This window comes from Malaya genurostris, chromosome 2 (genome assembly GCF_030247185.1).
Source record: "Malaya genurostris strain Urasoe2022 chromosome 2, Malgen_1.1, whole genome shotgun sequence".
Classification (NCBI taxonomy): Eukaryota; Metazoa; Arthropoda; class Insecta; order Diptera; family Culicidae; genus Malaya; species Malaya genurostris.
In genome coordinates this window covers 73,904,618-73,924,944 of record NC_080571.1, presented here as the reverse complement: position 1 = coordinate 73,924,944, position 20,327 = coordinate 73,904,618, and the positions used below count along the sequence as shown (strand labels likewise).

Here is a 20,327-nt window from a genome sequence, read left to right as displayed (position 1 = left end):
AGCCAATACTTCTGTGAATTGTTAAACAAATGATTACTTGTTACCTTTCAAGCTTTTTATAGATTAGCTCTCATAATCGTTTTCTGGTATATAAACAGGTCCTTTTCTTGAACTTTTAGATTATTACAATCTTCTTGAACTTTCATATTTTTAACACTTTTACAAAAACCGTGTTAATTGCGAAACCCGAACAATTAAAAATTGCATTTGCATCCGTAATCCATGTAAAAAGCAAAACGAATGCTCATGTTTTTTCTGTGCACAGATGAACTGAGGCGTAATCTCAACTCTACTTTGAAGAGCAAAACAAATCCTAATCGCTATTTAATGATTTATTTTTGTTATTTAGACGTGTGTCACCTTGAACTAGTTTTAACTATTTATCAATAGACAACATTTACTACGCAACGCCAGAGCGGAAGGTAGAAGCACAGAAAAAATGACTCCAAATAATAAAGGGTCTAGAAGATTATGCGAATGAAAAAAATCATCGCCTTTTCATCGAAACCAAAATGGAATAAGACTGTTGATATATTTTCCACTTGAAACATTAACAAATGTATAACAAATCGATATTTTAGTATCACAAATAATGTCACCACTTCCTTGGCGTTCAACAGCAACCCGAGCAACTAATGAGCAGCAGCCTTAGAACATCATGTTCATGATTTGTTAGCTACAACTTGGATTTGGAATCGATCGGCAATCGATTGACTTGTTGTGAAACGTCAAGGAACCGGTGGAAATATTTCGATCTGACATTGATTTAAGTTTTTGCCAGCAACCAGCTCGTGGGTGGTTCAAACTTGTTAGTTCCTACCGGGTGCCTGATTCGGTGAATTCATCTGTGGGCCGATCGAGTTTTACAGTTGGTTGACCTAAATGGCTGATTTCAATCATAACATTGTTGAACAGATTGTTGAATATTGTACTTTGAAACAGACCATACGTGACATTGGTTTTGTAGGTCAAGGCGTGCAAATGAATGTGGACAGAGAGATTGAATCAAAAAATAGATTTGATCGCGGCTACATCCGAAATATTACTGTATCGATTGACTTAGAATAAGAAAAACTCAGTTATTGAACTTGGAAAAGGTTAGAGATTCTAGATAGGTTCAGTTATACACTTCGATTAGAGCTAGACTATGAAGATTCATGCTTAGATCAAAAGCAAGAACTAAAATTTATCGAGGCAAAGCAAAGTGTGATCCATCAATTTTTCAAACGACACAGTAGAAATAATGTGGCAGTTTAAATACAAAAAAAACTCCTAATGTGATATCTGCAAACTCTAATGGAAAACCTGTGTTCAAATTGCAATAGTAAATCAGAGTGTGATGACTTAGCTTACAATCTTTCAAATAAATCAATGTGTCAATAAAAACTGACATTTGCAAATACTATATTTATCACCCATCAAATCGATGGGTGCAGCTCCTTTCAACGCCCAATACGAGGGACATTACGGAACTAACTAAATAACTATCGATTCGTTTCAATCCAGTTCCAGTGACTACAATTGATTGCTTTGACATTTACCCAAATTGGTCACACACACATTCACAGGCGGGACAAATCTTTCAGTTATCGAACGACTTTGACGATCTTGAAAACACATCATTGTTGTTTTTACTACACTGGGCAAAAGCTCACTCAATTTACTTCTCGGTCGATTTGATTGACTTGACTAGAGTGCAATTATATGTTTGAATGAGTCATTGTCTATATAAGCTTTAGAAGTTTATCCGGCAAGCCGCGGTGCGTGAGCGTCATCGCGCACAATCTCCGCACGCCTGTCGTCGAGCATCAAGGAGGGCAACAACAACAAAAAAACAGACTAGAAGTGGAGCAAACAGACAGCCTGGAAAGGCGATCGCCGGGTGTTTCAAGCTACTGACCACTTTAAGCAAAAAAATAAAAATAAAAAAAGCTCAGTTGGAGCAGAACTGATTGGATGTGGGTGGCTATTGACTGTCGAAGTAATTGGACTTCATTTTGTACGATTGAAAGCAGCAGCTGGTTAGTTGTTCCATAAGTGATTGTTTAGACGATGCCCAAATATGTTTTAATAATGGAATAATTGCACTGAATTTATGAATTGTTTATTTTACTTTGTGTTGTTTAGAACTTCTGAAATTAATATTTGTTCTGGTAGAAGTATATCTCGTCTAGTGTTTACATAGTTTAGATTGCTGGGTGGGCCAGATATTATTCCAAAGTATATTACATTCAAAGTATGACTTCTTTTTTTGTTTTCTGCTCATCAGATTACAACAGTTCAAATGGAACTATTGTGACTACCTAGCAGTTCCACTTGAACCATCATGCAAACGTAACTAGAAAGTTGCCGAAAGGTAATTTCGTCTAATGTCATTTCATCAAAATACAGAATTATCTTAATATTTTATTGAAATTATTTTCATGTTCCGTATCATAAAAAATGTAGACTTTGGACGATGTTGTCAACCAAAACCCTTAGCATTTTTTAGAGCAAAGTTTTAGGCTGTTTAACCCTTTCACGACCGTAAGATGTGCAGGACAAAATATGTCAGTACAAGACAATATTTTAGCTTTTGGGGGTGTAAATTAAGAGAATATCATCAGAAAAACATAGAAGGGTACATAAGTTTTCTATAATTTCATAGGAAATATTTTTCCTTATGATATTTAGAAATAAATAAAAGAACAGTTGGGTTTATTTTATCGTAATTTAATTTATTGCCTTAATTGCTTTAATTATCAGAATAGTAAAATAAATAGTTAGTTATGGCATTCTACGAAACGATTTCATGTACTTGTGGACGTTGCACATAACACATTTATTATGTGTTCTATTTTCTATACGTCATTTTGCACAAACTTTTTTAGTGCAATAAAGATTGATAGTTCTTTTTACTTATTCGTCCAGAAACACATTTTTCGTCTTGGAAATAAGTTTTCTTTAACATTCAGTACAAAAAAACATCGATTTAGCGTTTAAGGGGTTGAACATGTTTGCCTTTCGATCAACATTTTAACTAACGTATAAATGTGATCCCGCAAAGAGTGCATTTTTTATTAAACTACTTAAAATGCATTAAGAAAATGTTTTACTCTAAAGAAAACTCTGGGAAAATAGTTTATCAATTGCAAAGGGTTAAAATATAATATATTTCTTTGAGATATAAAAAAAATATTTTTTGATAAACGACTTCGCTCGGATTTAACTAAGTGTATCTACGGATCAATTTTTAATTTTGTTCGTTATGACGTCTCAACCACCATGACCACATTCAGGCGCATATAACCATCCCTCCTCCCTACGAATCCCAAAATTATTATATTATAAGAACTCAATTTTTAAATCAATTATAAAATGATTGTTTGTTTGGGCACAAACTTGCTTAACCTTTTCATTAGCATTAGAAACAGACCGTGTGTTGCTACTTCGTTATAGGTCAGATCTGTTTGAAAAGGGAAGGATTGTTAGTTCGATGCATGTTGCTACTAGAAAACGGAGGAATCCTCTTCATACCCACATGCATCACTGAAAGAGATTATTTGTTAGCAGATTTCCGGAAAAAATATTATTTGTTCATTGCTCTGGGTAGCCGGCTACCGGCAATACGTTGAAATTTCTTTATGTTTTGTATTAATATGTGCTTCCTACTAGAATTCGATGTATGAAACGACTATCTTCCGAAACTCTTAAAACTCCGTATAGCCGACAGTCGGAAGGTTCGCCACCAATTTATGCATTCAATCGTTTGCGTTGTTTTATTTTAAATTTACATATAGTGGTTTTCTGCTGGACATAGAATGTGACGGAATCGTCGCAGGATAGCGAAATAATGAGCGTCAGAACCACTGATGCCAGGTTTGAAGATTGGTATGTAAAATTGCAATTTCGTTTGTTTGCAGACTTTGCAATTAAGTCGACTTTTTTGCAGATTTTCGAAATTTTCATGAACAATCGTCCATTTTAATGACTTTTGCTATTGCTGTAGGGTTTTCGTTTGTTTTTTTCGTCATACTTCTAAATATTGAGATCGCACAGGACCATTTCTAATACGCAGACGCCTAAAATTTCACCTGGCTTCGCTGCCAGAAAATTGGACAGTTGTTTTAACCCCTTCGCTGTCTGTTGTATTGAAATTAACTAGCATTAGAGCCAAAAGAAAAATTATTCGGCTGTTGGATTGAGGTCAATTGCATTTTCAACTGGTAAAATTCTTTAACGACAATTGTTATTTCATTGTTCATCGAAAGCATCAACAAATGTATATCTGTTAAAGACGACCAACTTTTTAGAGTACACAAATAGCACAATCGAATAAAGCACGAGGTTTTGAAAACCAAGGCGTCGATACAAAATATAAATGAAAAGGGAACATACTAAGCACAAAATAACCATTATGTACGATTCAGACGATCCGTCTTCTTTTGTCACAGTCAATCTCCGTCACCGGCACCGTCAATATTGATTACATGCATTCTTATGGAGCCATTCACACGTAACGTCACCGTCACGGAACGTCTTGGCGGACGGAGCGTGTGAACGTTCCGGTACAGAAAGTATTAAACTAATTTTGACGGAAGCTGACGTTCCGGTGACGGAAGGAGGCGGATCGTCTGAATCGTACATTATGTCAAATAAATTGCACACGCTTAAAAAATCCGTGCAACTTGTAGCCGTACTCTGCACATACGCATTATCAATATGAATTCATTATGACTGAAGTTTTCTTAATAATGAATAAAAAATTAGTCATTGTAACGGTCAATTTAAAAAATATTTTTTTTCTGGCTTGTACTCTCGAAGGGCTTGAATCGATGCGAATGACAGTTTCGCTATCTTTGCGGCATTTTGTCGCTATCTTATCGCATCGCAATCTTTTCTAGCCTACAGTGAAAATCACTACACTTACTAGCTAAGCACGATCGCAAGAAATATCTGGACGGATATAAGCTTCATGCGCACGTCTTCAACTTTGCGTCTTCAACCCGAAAAAAAAACAATGCTTATAAATGGACATTCGACCAATCATTTCACTATAAGTTGTTTGATACTCATTGAAATTGACTTTTTTTGAAAGCAACATTTGAGCACCACATCGTTCTTTCTGTGATGCCAACTCTCCCCCTATGAATTCACAATTTAAAAACAATATTGAGCCAAGTTAAGATCAATTCAATGCATTTCCTCCCTTTAATTTTAATTTTTTTTAAGCTTGAAATTTTGAACGCACTTCACCCTATTGTACCCTAACTGGAAGTCAGATCCGAACAAAAGACAAAAGCAGCAGCAACTACAATAACCTATACCTTGAAACAACTTTGAGCCAAATTTAAAAAGATTATTACCTTTCTGCTTTTCTCATATAGAAAGGTTGTGCAATCACTGTGAAAATCGACAAAAAAAAACTGAGGCTCGGAACCCCGAGTGTCATATACCATTCGACTCAATTCGTCAAGTACGCAAAATTACTGTGTGGTAATGTATGTGTGTATGTAACAAAAATGTGCATTCGATTTTCACGGAGATGGCTGGACCGACTTTCACAAAACTTATATTCAAATAAATGGTCTGTTGAATTTTATTCGGATCGAACTTCCGGTTCCAGAGTTACGGGTGAAATGTGCAAAATAAATTGAGAAAGTGCACTCGATTTACTCAGAGACCGCTATAAATCTTTAGAGTTTCATCCGGATGCTACTTACGGTTCCGGTATTAACGACTTATAGGTATAAAAATTTAATATTCAAGATTGTGTTTGTATACATGACTCTCAAAAATCGAACAAATTAGGATTAGGAAGACATGGTTAGTGTATGACCAAATACGGTGATTTTGGGTAACATGTGAAAAACGTAAAAAGTTTTCAAAATTTGACTCGAAATTTCTTCAATTTAAAAGTACCGAATTCCAACTCCCAGTTCCGGAAGTACCGGAAAGGTTGGGCCGAAAACTAAAAAACTCTCTTCATTGCTGAGTCGATTTTCACCAACTGGCTCAAATAAAAAGGTCTACGTCTATAAAAAATATACTGCTTTTGACTTTTGTTCGAATCTGACTTTCGGTTCCAAAGCAACAGGGTGACATGTGTTTGAAATTTTAAACCGTCATTTAGAGCGAAAATGGAAAAAAGAAGAATTCCTATAAACTTGGTTCAAAACTGATGAAAAATTTGAAAAGGTTATGCTAGTGTATTCCCAATCAAAACTTTTTTGTTTTTATTGAAGATTAGAAAAAAGGTGGCACCAATCGGTGGATTGAAACAGGTTTCTTTTTGTTTTATCGCACTAAATGACGGGTTGCAATTACATAGACATTTAAACCTCTATTTTCGAAACCGGAAGTTGTATCCAGACAGAATTCTACACTTACTTATGGGAATATAAACCATTCATTTTCTGTAGATTCCGTATAACCAATACCAATGTGTTTGGTCATCAACTAACCAGACCTGTCCAATTGTAATTATACGGCTAGTTACAAGTGTTTGACTCGATTTTTTCTTATCATGTTTGAAAACACGCGCTTGAAAACGAAATTTTTATACTTTTGCCTGTGATTCCGGAACCGGAGGACGGATCGAGATGAAAGGTCCAGAGTTCAGCTCCAGTTCCAGTATATGGCCATTTGTGAAAAACGCTGCCAACGAAAACATATTACTTCAGTTTTGAATCAATCCTCACAGGAAGCAAGTTTGCTGCGGGACGTCCGCAGGGCGAGTTTCGCTTCAAACAAGAGCGATTGCATCATCCAGCTACTGATCGTTTGCATTGGAGCAAAATACACGGAAAAGTGAACAACGACCGTCAATTTCTACGAATCAGCCCTTCTAAGGGCTTTAAATGAATTCGTTATATGTTAAAATATGAAAATCGTGCAAATAATAAGTTAAGTGAAGGTTTACAGTCTAATAGATTCTAGTTAGACAATTTTCGCATACTTTTGCTCGGCATTTTTTAATTCGATTTTTTGTGAATTGGTTTGAATGCGTTTTGTTGACTTCAGGGTGTGCAAGTGGTGTACGGTATTTTATTGTTCATTACATCTGCATTAAATTTGAGTAAATTTGACCGTGAATACGTCTTACTTTGCTATGGAGCGAATTTTCAAAATTCACTCTGGGCAGAACTATAACGTGAATATCTTTGGTTGTAATAAACACAGCAACATAATTTTTTCTCCATACTATCGGGAATATGTTCGACAGTTTGGGACAAAATTTTTAGTAGTACGAGATAATCACAAATAATTCAAAAGCGAAGTTTTCTAAAATGTTTGGTATGAACGAGCATTAAGGGAAAATTCAGTGCCAAAATAAGGCGAACCAAATTCTAACCGGATGCATTGAACGAATCGTCGCACAAAGCGCATCGTGCAAAACCGACACATGTATGAAAACACGCGAAGAAATACGTAATGTTTTCAGTGATTGAGCGTAGTTAGCTTACGACACGTTTTATATATTATAAAACAGGCACTAACGACGATCAATTTAGTCATTCGATTTATAATCAAAATGCTGTCATAATTGGTTTTTTCGCCTATAGCGATATTGTTCATTTTTTATTTCATACCAAAATCTTTGCATGATGACAATACTTCACCTAGCATCATTTTACAAAAGAACTGAAAAATATTCAAACCTCTTTTAAATCAATTTTATATCAAGAACCGTAGATAGAAGTTGTAAATAAAAATTTACATGTTCCGTTTCGGGGCGGAGTTGTTGCTCGCGAAGCAGTTTATGTACACACAGAATAATATCGATTGTTTAAAACAGCAAACAAACGACAAAAATTTTTTGTGGATATTTCCCATAGAAATGAATTTATGAATGGATTTAAACATTGCATATTAAATTTCAACGTAATCGGTCTTGTCCCGTACACAACCCTGTAAATTTTTGCTCTCGTGTGCTTCGGCAAATGAAGCATTGAAAGTTTGCAAAACTCACACAATCAATCAAATAGTACGTACGATTATCGATATTTGGAAGTGTGGAAAAACACGTCAGTTTTAATTATATTCACGTCATCCAGTTATGTCTCTGACATTACCTAGCCGTCTTTAATTGCACATTTTATCCAGTTACACCCGACTTGGATGCTCTATCCGAATAAAATTTAATAGTAGTCTATGGGATCGAAAATCCTTTCATTTGTATCTAAAACATTCTCTGATCGCGACGACCTGAGTCGAATGTTTCATATAACTTGACCCTCCGGGCCTCGATTCAAAATTCGGTTTTCACAGTGATTCTATAGCCTTCCTATATGGGAAAGGCAAAAACGAATCCGTCCTTTTTTCATCACGACAACGCTTGGCCTCACGTTGTGGCCCGACTTGATGCCAACCGATTTGCATTTGCTTCGATCAATGCTTAATGCTGTTCCTAAAATATCCCGAATAAAAAGCAATAGCGAACTAATATCATAGTAATAGTTGATTTTGCTATCAATGCTTATTTAAATACTATTTTATTATTTTAATAGCAAAGTAATGCTTCAGTTTGGTGTAATAGCTTGTTTTGTTATTATTCCGCATCTAAGAGATAATAGAACTTGTATAAGGTATAACAGCAACGTATTTAATAAGTTGTTTAAAAAATTTGACTCGTTGTTTTATTTTATTGTGTTAAATTTCTGAACCGATTTTTACAAACCAAAATGCAAACAAAAGGTCTTGAAATTCTTTAAATAGTTCATAAATAATCCGACTTTCGGTTCCAGTATTACAGTGCGATTAGTAAATATTTTCTATTTCATGAGTATTTTTTCACAAGCGATGGCGAAACGAGGTGCAAATTTTTATAAAACTTACTGGTAAATACACTACTAGTCCCCGGTTTCCGCTTCCAAAACCATTGGTAATAGTGAAGAAAAGCTCAAAAAACGAAACACACTTCGATTTTTCAGCAACGGTGAAACCGTTTTTCACAAATCATGATTCAAATTTAAGCTCTTAGCGTCCCTCAAGATACAGTGCAATTTCATCATGATCCGACTTTCGGTTCCGAAATTATACGGCAATGAGTATCAAAACATTCAAACTGTCATACATAATGATTCAAAACCGGTACGCATCGATACGTGCTGGTAGGTAAGAAGAAAACGCCACCGCCTAGCACACAGCGTGCTTTGTTCAATTATGTGTAGCGTGTAGGGTTGCCACATTTAAATTTATTTTATCTTGACATAACTGTTTACAAATTGAAAAGATCATGGGTGTTTATACCAAAAGATAGTTGAAAAAAAAATCTTGACAGAATCTTCTAGTGATGTTTTTGAAAATATATGTAACATGAGAAAAGCATCATTACACCACTAGGTGGATTAGAAAAGGTTTTTTGCCTTTCTCTATAGAAAGGTATTAGAATTGCTGGAAAATTCCGACTTTCGAACGGAGCCTCGGAGACCCATAGTGTTATGTACCGTTCGCCTCCGTGTGTGTGTGTGTGCACTTTTCTAAAATATTTTTACCGTTCAATTTTCTCAGAGATGGCTGAACCGATTTTAACAAACTTAAGCTCGTTTGAAAGCTACTGTTGGGCCATTGATCAAGTTCGAAGATCAAGAGGCTGTGACTTCAGGTTCCGGAGATATGATGGTATAAATGACGTAACCGACAAAACGTGTTGTTTTTTTACCGTGCAAATTTCTCGGAGATGGCTGAAACGATTTTAACAAGTCTAGGCCCGTTTGAAAGCTATTTGTAGGTCATTGATTAAGTTCGAAAATCAAATATATGTGAGTTTTGGTTCCGGAGATATGATGGTATAAGAGACGTAACCGACAAAACGCGTTAGTTTTTTTCGGCTCAAGTTTTTTTCTGATCGGTATGCTTCATTTCAGTCGAGGGAATCAAAAAATGACCTCGATTCGACTTTGAGTTGAAAAAAAAAACAAGAAGCTCTCCATTAGCTAAAATCATGACATTGCCATTTTTATAATGAAACTTAAAAAAACGCAACAAGCTCTCTTTTTGACCAGATATTTTTCTCCGCCTAGATATAATCCTCAAATTCAATCAAATAATACGATTGTCCACGAAAAACTGAAAATGGCAGTTTCTTTGCATTTACCTTTCTTTCGCGAATTACAAAATTAATTTTATATTTGCCACCCAACACTTCGCATAACTTTCAAGTCGAATCCATAAGCTTTCGATTAATATTGGAAGCTTTTGGGAAATTTCTTTTATAGCAACGTTACAATCGAAAAAGGAAGTAAACGAAGGAAGAAAGCACTTTTTTTTCGGATTGGTCCTTTTCTGACGGACGATAAAATTATAAAGGATGTTGTTTTAAGAGGCTTGTGTTTTTTCAATAGAGATTACTCTATTGTCTGGAGGTTGTTTTGACAATGTAAAGTTACCTCTCTATTCAGTATTGTTTGGCAAATCATCATGAATAGGTTAACTCCAGAACAACGCTTCCAAATCATGGAAATTTATTTTCGAAATCAGTGTTCAACAGTTTTAAAGAACTTCGAGAATTTTATGATGCACATAATCGTCTGTCTGAGACTACCATAAATAACGTAATTACCAAATTTCGGTCTACATTCACTCTACTGGATGCCCAGCCATCGACAAGAATGAGAAGAGTGCGTTTAGAAGAAAATATTGCTGTCGTTCAGGCCAGTATCGAAGAAAACACTATTTTATCAAAAAAGGGGAAGGATGACGCGTTACCGTGAATGGAAATCGATACAGAACGATGATCAATGAATTTTTGTTACAAAATCTATATCAAGATATGGATATTGAAAGAACATTTAAATGACAATATTTCGAGAAATGGGCCGGTGAATTGGCCTCCGCGTTCGTGTGATACGTGAAGTCATTGGTTTATGTGGATAAATCAGTAACGATTGATGCTTTGGAAATCAATTATCAACCTGTCATTGCTGAAATACGCTCTCAAATGTTTGAAAAAGTAGTCTAAAATTGAACCACCAGAATCAGTGCAGTAAAACTTCATTCAATTCAATTGAAACTTCACACTCTGACACACACAACGTTCGCTGACGTACCGAACCGGCAGCATTCAGTTCTTCAATCGATTCTCTTCCAAACAATGCTCAGTATAACCACCGTCAGTTGTTCTCTTGAGCGACCTTCAAATGAGGTTTACGTAAACATTCGAATTATTTCAAGATAATAGATGAAACACACCTGCTAAAAAATGAATTACAGAATACACATAAATTAAAAATTTTCTCCTTCAGTTATCATTTTTAATACTTTACTCCATTTACAATTCTATTCATTTGAACCTGCTCACTACCAACAGCGAAGACAATGAAGCAGCTAGGCTACTTGGCACTTGAAACTGAGCAAGCAAAACTTCAAATGACTAGGTACGATTATTCAACTGACGATGAATTTTGGGAGCTTCACTTGAAAATGACAGCAAAAGTCATATGAATTTTTATCGATTTGCTGACGGTCAGTGGCCATACTACATTTCATTTTCATCTGATATCATTCGATTGAAAATGAAATTACACCGCACTGCCCAGAATGATCTTTGTGAAAAATAGTCATGGCTGCCATATGCCCGAAATCATATTTAAATGTTACATGCAAAGAAATTAATTCCAAATAAAAAAAATGCTCATTTTATAATTTGGCATGTGTTTTATTTAAATTTCAAATTAGCAAGCTCTTAAAAAAACCCTATTTTCCATACTAGCTGTCTTAAAAATTCTGTCATCTTTTTAAATAATTCCTTACCATACTGAACACCTCTAGCTCAATTCAAAACAGTTAAGATCAGATAAACTATCACAAACTACCATTAGCGCACATACGCACACTTACATAACCACCGCAATCTAAATATCACAACAAGCAAAATCATTGCAGCACATAACTAGTTTCTACAACTAGAGCAATCAGTAAATAAAATACACGTCAAATAAAAAAAACGGAAGCAAAAGTTCTACATTTACTCACCTGAGGTCCTTCGGTCGATAACGGTTCAACGTTAGTCAAACTGGTCCCGGTGGCACTGCTACTGAATGGGCTTTTCCTCTGCGACTGGCGAAAACTGTTGCCACTGTTGGTACCACTGCTGCTGCTGCTGCTAGGAACAAGATGTCCACCGCTAACCCCGGGGAAGTTCCTGTTCGAGGTCGGTAATACACCGCTAAAATACTCATTTCGTAGTGATCCACGCGAGTACTGGAAGCCCGAGTTGGGCTGCGGCGTCGCCGAGAACGGACGGGGTGATATTTCGAAAATATCCGGACTTCTCGGTGTCTACAGGGATCCGTGTCGGTCGGTGAGGTGAAAGGTTAGTAGAAAAAAAGGAAACAAAAAACCCAAACTTAAAAACCACACACACACGGCACACATAAATTTACTACGTCCATATATTAGGGCAACTATTTGAAAGCAATCTATTTAAGGATGAAACGGCATTTTGGAATAAATTTGCGGCTGCTGAAGCGAGTAAGCAAGTGATCGTGATTGTGATGGAATTGTTTCACTGCATTCGTTAGTATCATTAATATTCATTGCATACCCCTTCGGCCGCGGGTACGGACAGTGATCAGAGAAATGTTCGTGGCCTAAGTCAATTGGATGATGAAATGCTGCTCCGCACCTCGTACGAGAAGCTTTGCATTCCTGGCTGGGACGTGCCAAACACTCAACGCATCGTTCTCTTTCAGTGCTTGACGAAGATCAAACCAATGGTGGTCGGCATCCAGCCGTCTTATACTTGTTAATAATAAACCACCAATCCTTTAACCCGATCAGATCCACACAACCCACTCAGACGAAGACACCACCACGCAGGAGGGGGGAATTTAGCTCCTGTCTGCATCTTGTAAGCTTACAGTGCGCCCCAATGGCATTCCTTGAATGATTGAAATATCACGTCCTCAAGTGCACTAGATCGGGCATCAAGATCAGTTCCTACATTTCCTAGCTCGTTGCGCTTACTTTGCGTACAGTCTGGCATCAGAACACGGCCCTATTATTCCGCTTAATTTAACATTTTCCAGATTCCGACAAGCTCTCTCACCGTCACCGTCCCACCTCACCGTCCGTGTGTGCGTCCGGCAAAACCCGTCCCACATGTGTTTCGACATGTTTGCATTCACTCCCCTCAACTCAACAACTCGCAACTCGCAACTGATGCTTGTTCAGGTCGCCTGTGGCACTTGAAAACATTTACTTTTATTGATCCGAACCCAGAACGTGTACCAGAAGTGGTAGGCACTGTTCAATGCAGGAATGTGATCTAGATTACGAAACTGAATGCTCCCATTAGTAGGCAAAGTGAAGGTGCGTCCGATATTTGCAATGTTGGTCCAAACGGTACAAGCGCAGATCAACGGTACCGGTGCTGTCCAAACAATCAATCCGGGGCCCAGTTTGGACATTAGAATGGGTAAACACAACACCACGAAACGGCTCCGATTGTAGTCATTCAAATCTTTGCGGATTAAATTCCGTACCAGAAATAGGCAATTAATCTGCCCACTTGGACGTAAATTATGATAAATGGAACTGTCGGGATTCATTCTTATTGTGCCTCACAATTATCATTACGGTTGAAACAACGCAGCAGGGCGTAGCACCTTTAAAAAAATAGTACAGAACTGAGAGTGGTTTTCAGGCTCAACCAGTCTTCCCTTATACGAATGACCGGTATCTTGTGCCAGCGCAGTTTATTTCCATCTGAACACTCGCAAAGAACGATCGACCTTGAATCATAATCGGAGCACACCATCACCGTCACTAGCTTCTAATAGTTCTAATTTTGAAAGTTGACCGAACTGTCATTACAAATGGATTCCCATCAAAATCCACGTGCCCACATTTCTACTTCCCCCTACCGTATGGAACTGGAATGTGAACTACTCAAAAAGAACCAGCAGCAGCCCCGCAAACGACGCTACGATTTTGACAACTTGAAGCGATCAAAAGGCTTCAAGCCAACCGAACGACCGACCTGCAAAGAGAAGCAAATAATAATCAAAAACCGTAAAAAGTGGCATTTCATGCCGGTTTTCCATATGTGGAGTTTCCCCTTACCATTGCATTGCATTGGCTTCCTCCCTTTTGGACAGAGGCGGCGGTTCTTGCAATATCATTGGAAATTTATACACGGTCGATCGGTCGGTAAATGCTACCAAGCCCAACAAAAGGTATCAACGCCAAACTCCGGCAACTCCGCATGTGAACCAGAATTGCACGGGGTTCAGCACACTTCAGCCCATAAGCGTAGTAAAAAGTTGTTCCGTTCAAGGACGTTTCTGCCATCGCGATCTGTGGTTCGATCTGATTGTCCAACCAATCCGGATGACGAATTGACGAGCCCCGTTCGTAACCTCTCCCAGCGGAGGAATTGAGTCTTATGTGCTTCATTAACTAGAATGACAAGAAGACAACGGCTGAACCCTGATAGAGAGGGCGAAAATTTTCCTATAACTTGTATTACATGTAGCTTCCATTAAGGATTACTCGGGTTACTTCAAATTTAATGGGATTATCCATTAAATTATTGATTGTAAGATGATGGCTCGACTACCCACAAGTAATCAGGTTATTCGCCGGGGTCATAGTATTTTTTATCGAAATTATGATGATTTTGTTTCGATTTTTCGTAAGGTTATAATCAGTCCATGTTATTTTTAGTGATTTTTAGGGTAACTGTAACAATAAAGACTATCCCAGAAAGTATGGACGCAATTTTTATGGCTGCGTTCTGTTGTTTACAAATGGTGCACAGAACGCGGACTGTCACTAAGAAAGATAGCAAAAATGGAAGGAGTAAGTGAAAAAGCCGTGCGAAATGCAATCAGGAAGTTCGGTGAGGATAACACCTTTGAGGATAAACCGAAAACGGGGCGAAAAAAAGTCCTGCTTACCCTCCGTTGAATAAACGTATACTGAAGGCGTTCGAGTAAAAGAAGGAGTGTGGGCACTTCGAAGTCAAATGTTCTTCGTGCTAAAAAACGTTTGAATCTTCGAACCTATAAGAAGCAGAAACAACCAAAACGTAGTCCGAAACAAGAAGCATCGATCAGGCCGAGATTTCGAAAGCTGGGACCACAATATTATACGGTGCGAGAAGGGTAAGTGTTAAACTAATCCAAGACATCGTTTGAAGTCGAAAAATTTGGTAAGAAAGCTTTGGTCTGGCAAGCAATTTGTAGCTGCGGTAAGATTTCGAAACCCTTCATCACGACTGCTTCAATGAACAGCGAAATATACATCAAGGAAGGTTTACAAAAATGACTTCTACCCATGATTCGAAGCCACAAGGATCCTGTTGTCTTCTGGCCAGATCTTGCTTCTTGCTACTACTCGAAATCAACGGTAGAATGGTATACTACCAAAAATGTCACTTTTGTCCCAAAAGACATAATCCACCAAATTGCCCACAGCTTCGACCAATTGAGGAATTTTGGGCATTACCGAAGACACATCTTAGGAAACATGTGCCGGGAGCCGAAACCATTCAAAAGTTCGAAAAAGATTGGAAAAAAGTCAAAACTTGTCGCCAAGAAGTCTGTACGGAATTTAATGAGGATCGTTCGCAAAAAGGTGCGTCAGCTAGTCTACAATGGCTAAGTAGCAAATGTTGAGAATAATATTCTGTTGTTGTAGTCTAATATTATCAGTATATCGAATAAAATTTAGATATCTAACACTTGTGAATTATTTACAGCGAAATCAAAGTGCGTCCATACATTCTGGGACAGTCTTTAATCACCTCATAAGTCTCGCTGCCACATTGCACAGTTCACAGTGGTTCAAAAGCGCAATTCCACGCTCTTAATTGATAACTGATAGGAACGTGGCTTTTGAGGTACAGTATCTTCAGCAAAGTTACTCAGAATGATAGACGCCATCTTTTGGCAAATTTTATTTATGTGATTAATCTCCCTAAAAGTGAGATAAAAATATTATTTTAGTTCAGAGCCAACATAGGGGCTAAGTTACTTCGACAAAATTGTGCAGAAAGTCATTTCCAACGAATTTGCAGAAGATACTATTCCCGTAACTTGAGTGTAATTCATGATATAATGTATTTTTTGAAAAGGGTGTCCTAGAACCAGTTTTTGTAAGAAAACACATATTTTCAATTTATATGAGTTTTTCATATTATACAAAGTTTTTCATAACTAAAAACTACACAACTTTCTCAAACATACTATGCTACTATCATTTCAGTTTAATGAAATAGAGCCATTTTTCATGTTTTTTTAACAAAATTTCTACTTGTCTATCATCAAAAGGCGCAAAAAGGTGTAGATGAGACTACTTACATATTAAACTACTTCAAAAGAGCTTTTATAGCGTGGTTGAATTACTCGTCTGCGATCGTCTGCAGGCGAGATATGTTCTTTTCAAATATCCTTGTCCCTGACATTTGCAATGATAAGGTTCACTTCATGTCAGATCAGATTTCAGTATATATTCATTACTATGGTACTTCTCACAAAATATGAATAGTTTAGTAACTGTTTTGTCACGACTTTTAAAAAAAGCAATTATCAAATCGAATTAAGTTATGTCATCTTCTGGTAGAGAAAAGTATAATCAAATCTCATTTTTTAGTTATTTGTATTTATTTATGATACCTGATAATGTTCTTAACCAGCTAAAATACTCTTAGCATCGTCCAACAGATTCTTCTTGGACAGCCATTCACGAGTATTTGTAGCCAAGGGATCCGATGAAACTAATAACTAATTCATGGGATCCCGATTCGTAAGTGATCTGTATTGCTCGCGTGTATAATACTCTCGAAATCTGTATGAAAGAAACTTATCTGAAGAGCTTTTCTATAGAAAAACTTACCAAAAAATGACATAACGCAACTCGACATGATGATTGCCTTTTTTAAAAGTCGTGGCTTCTTATTTTACTTTCAAAAAACGTCTGTAGTGATTACTAAACTTTTCTATTTGTATACTTCGATGTCCATAAAAATCATTTATTGTGAGAGTTACCATGGTAACGAATATATACTGAAATCTGATCTGACATGAAGTGAACCTTATCATTGCAAATGTCAGGGACAAGGATATTTGAAAAGAACATATCTCGCCTGCAGACGATCGCAGACGAGTAATTCAACCACGGTATGAAAGCTCTTTTGAAGTAGTTTAATATGTAAGTAGTCTCATCTGCCCCTATCTGCGCCTTTTGATGATAGACAAGTAGAAATTTTGTTAAAAAAAACATGAAAAATGGCTCTATTTCATTAAACTGAAATGATAGTAGCATAGTATGTTTGAGAAAGTTGTGTAGTTTTTAGTTATGAAAAACTTTGTATAATATGAAAAACTCATATAAATTGAAAATATGTGTTTTCTTACAAAAACTGGTTCTAGGACACCCTTTTCAAAAAATACATTATATCATGAATTACACTCAAGTTACGGTAATAGTATCTTCTGCAAATTCGTTGGAAATTACTTTCTGCACAATTTTGTCGAAGTAACTTAGCCCCTATGTTGGCTCTGAACTAAAATAATATTTTTATCTCACTTTTAGGGAGATTAATCACATAAATAAAATTTGCCAAAAGGTGGCGTCTATCATTCTGAGTAACTTTGCTGAAGATACTGTACCTCAAAAACCACGTTCCTATCAGTTATCAATTAAGAGCGTGAAATTGCGCTTTTGAACCACTGTGCAGTGGGAGAAAAACCCAGGAAACCCGCAAAGAAATCGGGAACCATGGAAAAAGGCAACAAACAAGAGTTTTTCTTATGTAAGAAAATCCAAGAAATTCAATGGAATGGTTTTTAATGGCCGCACGAATCGCTATCCTGCTCGTTTTACCCCAAATGCCCAGCAGTTTTAGGGTTCTCTGTAGTATTTGTTCTGTAACTTGAAAAGAAATCGAGTGCGGTCTACTGAAATAGCTTAATTGTATGTAAAAATGTCTACAGAATCAAATGAAAGAGTGTACACTGGCCGCACGAAACGTTCTGGTGACTATTTTACCCCAATTCCTCTATTTCATGATATCTTATTGTAAATCGTTCTTAAATATCGGTAAAACTTATTGGAAGTTTACTAAATCACGCTTATCTTATGAAAAAAGTCTGTAGAATTGAATGCCAGAACTTATACTGGCCGCACGAAACGTATTGGTGGCTATTTTATCCCAATTCCTCCAATATGTGAAATTTTCATCTAAATCACCCTTAAGTTCTAAGCGAACCACGTTGAAAGCATACAAAAACTTTCTTTTATTATGTAAAAAAAAGTCTGGAGAATCGAATGAAAGAACCTACACTGGCCGCACGAAACATTTTGGTAGCTATTTTACCCCAAATCCTCCATTTCGTGAGATCTCGATACACCCTCAAATCTTAAAGGAACCTAATCGAATGTTCATTATAGACAGCTAATCTTATAGAAATATGTCTGGAGAATCGAATAGAATAATATATACTTGACTTGATTGTAAGAAGAGAAAATTACCTAATTTTAGGTTCATGAACTTTGCGATGGTGATTTTTACCTACAATTTGAGTAACGAAAGTTCTCCGTGCATAACAAGTCCTTCCACTCACACATAGATATGCACATTTGATGAACCTTGCGTCCAAGGGGCACGAAGATCTAATTTATTACATGTTCGATTTCAAAATTAATTACATTTTTATTGCATTTATCATATTTTAATTACATTCTTTATCTAAAATTTCTAACTACTACCAAACAGAATTCTTATTATTTATTTTATTTCATTCTATTACATTTCATTACTTTTAGTTTTTTGTTACGTCATTCCAAACTGAACTTTTCGTATCCCTCGCTTGCATCACACGTTTATTCTTTCTGTCATTCTCACTTTGGATTTGGATTGAATCAAAATGTTTTCCAATCGAGAGCTCGTTGAAGTTTATTTGAAAAATCGGGACAGCGAGAATGTGCTAGCCTTTTTAAACCAAAACTTAACAGCTAGTGAAGATGTAATAAATCGTAGTAGAGAAACTCATACTCGTAAGTTGTCACAGGAACATTCATTAGAAGAATTGTTGCGAGCAACACAATCAGCTGCATATAAAAATAGCGATTTGGCTACTAAACGGGTGTTGAAAATGCTGAGAAGTGGTGGCGAAGCATGGGCAAAAGCAGCTTTAGAGAAACTGTCAGATCCCGAAGTTAGACAACCTTCAATTGAAGATAGTCTGATGATGAAGACACGATTGGGTCTGACAAAGAACAAGTCCACAGGAATCACTAGCTTCGTGAAGAGTGGAATGGAGAAAAAGTTGGCTCCCTGGAAGGACGTTATGGCCTTTCGTAACAATATAATTCCTCGAATTGCCGAGCCCAATGAAAATGCAGGATATTTGTCGGTGAAAATTTCGATTCGAGACTTAACATAATCACAAATGATATCGAACGAATCATGGAACTCGACGACGTAAGAACAAAAACGGGCCTCGACATCAACAGAAAGCGGAAGCAATTTATTCAATGATTGATGGGAGAGCTGCAAATGCGATTGTGGGCAATAGGAATACGCATGCTTGCCCGCTGTGTCCACCGTATTTTGGAATTGAAAAGCGAATAGACCCATCGTTTTTCCATGCCCGGTTGAATGCAGTGGAATGGATGATGCGGAATGCAGCAAAGAAGGCAGTTCCTGGGAATCCTGCTCAAAGTCACCCTGACGTGAAGAAAGAAGCACGCTTCCAGGCAGATGCACTCGAAACATGTTTTAAAATGAACATTAATCGTCCAACAATGGTAATATGTCCGGCGACCTACTTGAAAAGCCGGAGGAATTTGCTGGAACAAAGCGTCGAATTGGTGAAGAATTTCAGAATAATTAGCAGCCTAGCACTATTATCCCGTAAGCTGAAACCAGATAAAGTAAAGCAGCTCTAGAAAGATAATTTTTTGAAGAATATCCGTTCATAAAACAACTACCATCGAGTATCCATAAGTACCAACATTTGGCAGAGTTTGCATTGGTAATTTTTATTGTAACAAATATATTATAGTTTCTAGATATTATTTATTATTTTTAGCCATACACCATGAATTATGTTGAAAAGCAATCCGGGGAGCGACATAACTTTTATCGTTCGCATCTTTCGAAAAAAAAAACGTCCGCCGAAGATAATTTAACAGACATGATAAAAGCTGCTTTAACCTGGTCCGACCCTAAAATGTCATACCTGGCGTACAAAATGAAAAGTCCCTCTAAACGATCAGAATTCGATGAAGATGTTGAAGACCAGATGAATGAGTACATCGACTCCGATGCAGAAAAACATACTAGCATGCCTTTTAGTTACGACGAACAAAGTGACTGTACTGATGGCGATTGTACC

General features: G+C 36.9%; 1 protein-coding gene across 3 annotated transcripts in view; it reads right to left on the bottom strand.

Moving 5' to 3' along the window:
* The window catches only part of LOC131433073 (mucin-2-like), a 235,204-nt gene that overhangs the window by 26,275 nt on the left and 188,602 nt on the right, over nt 1-20,327 (bottom strand). For 2 of the 3 annotated variants that reach the window (XM_058599831.1, XM_058599832.1), the window contains exon 3: nt 11,956-12,261. The exons of the other annotated variant lie outside the window; for it this stretch is intronic. In XM_058599831.1, the coding sequence (XP_058455814.1) occupies nt 11,956-12,261 (306 nt within the window). The remainder of the gene's footprint in view (nt 1-11,955; nt 12,262-20,327) is intronic. 3 annotated transcript variants of the gene reach the window in all.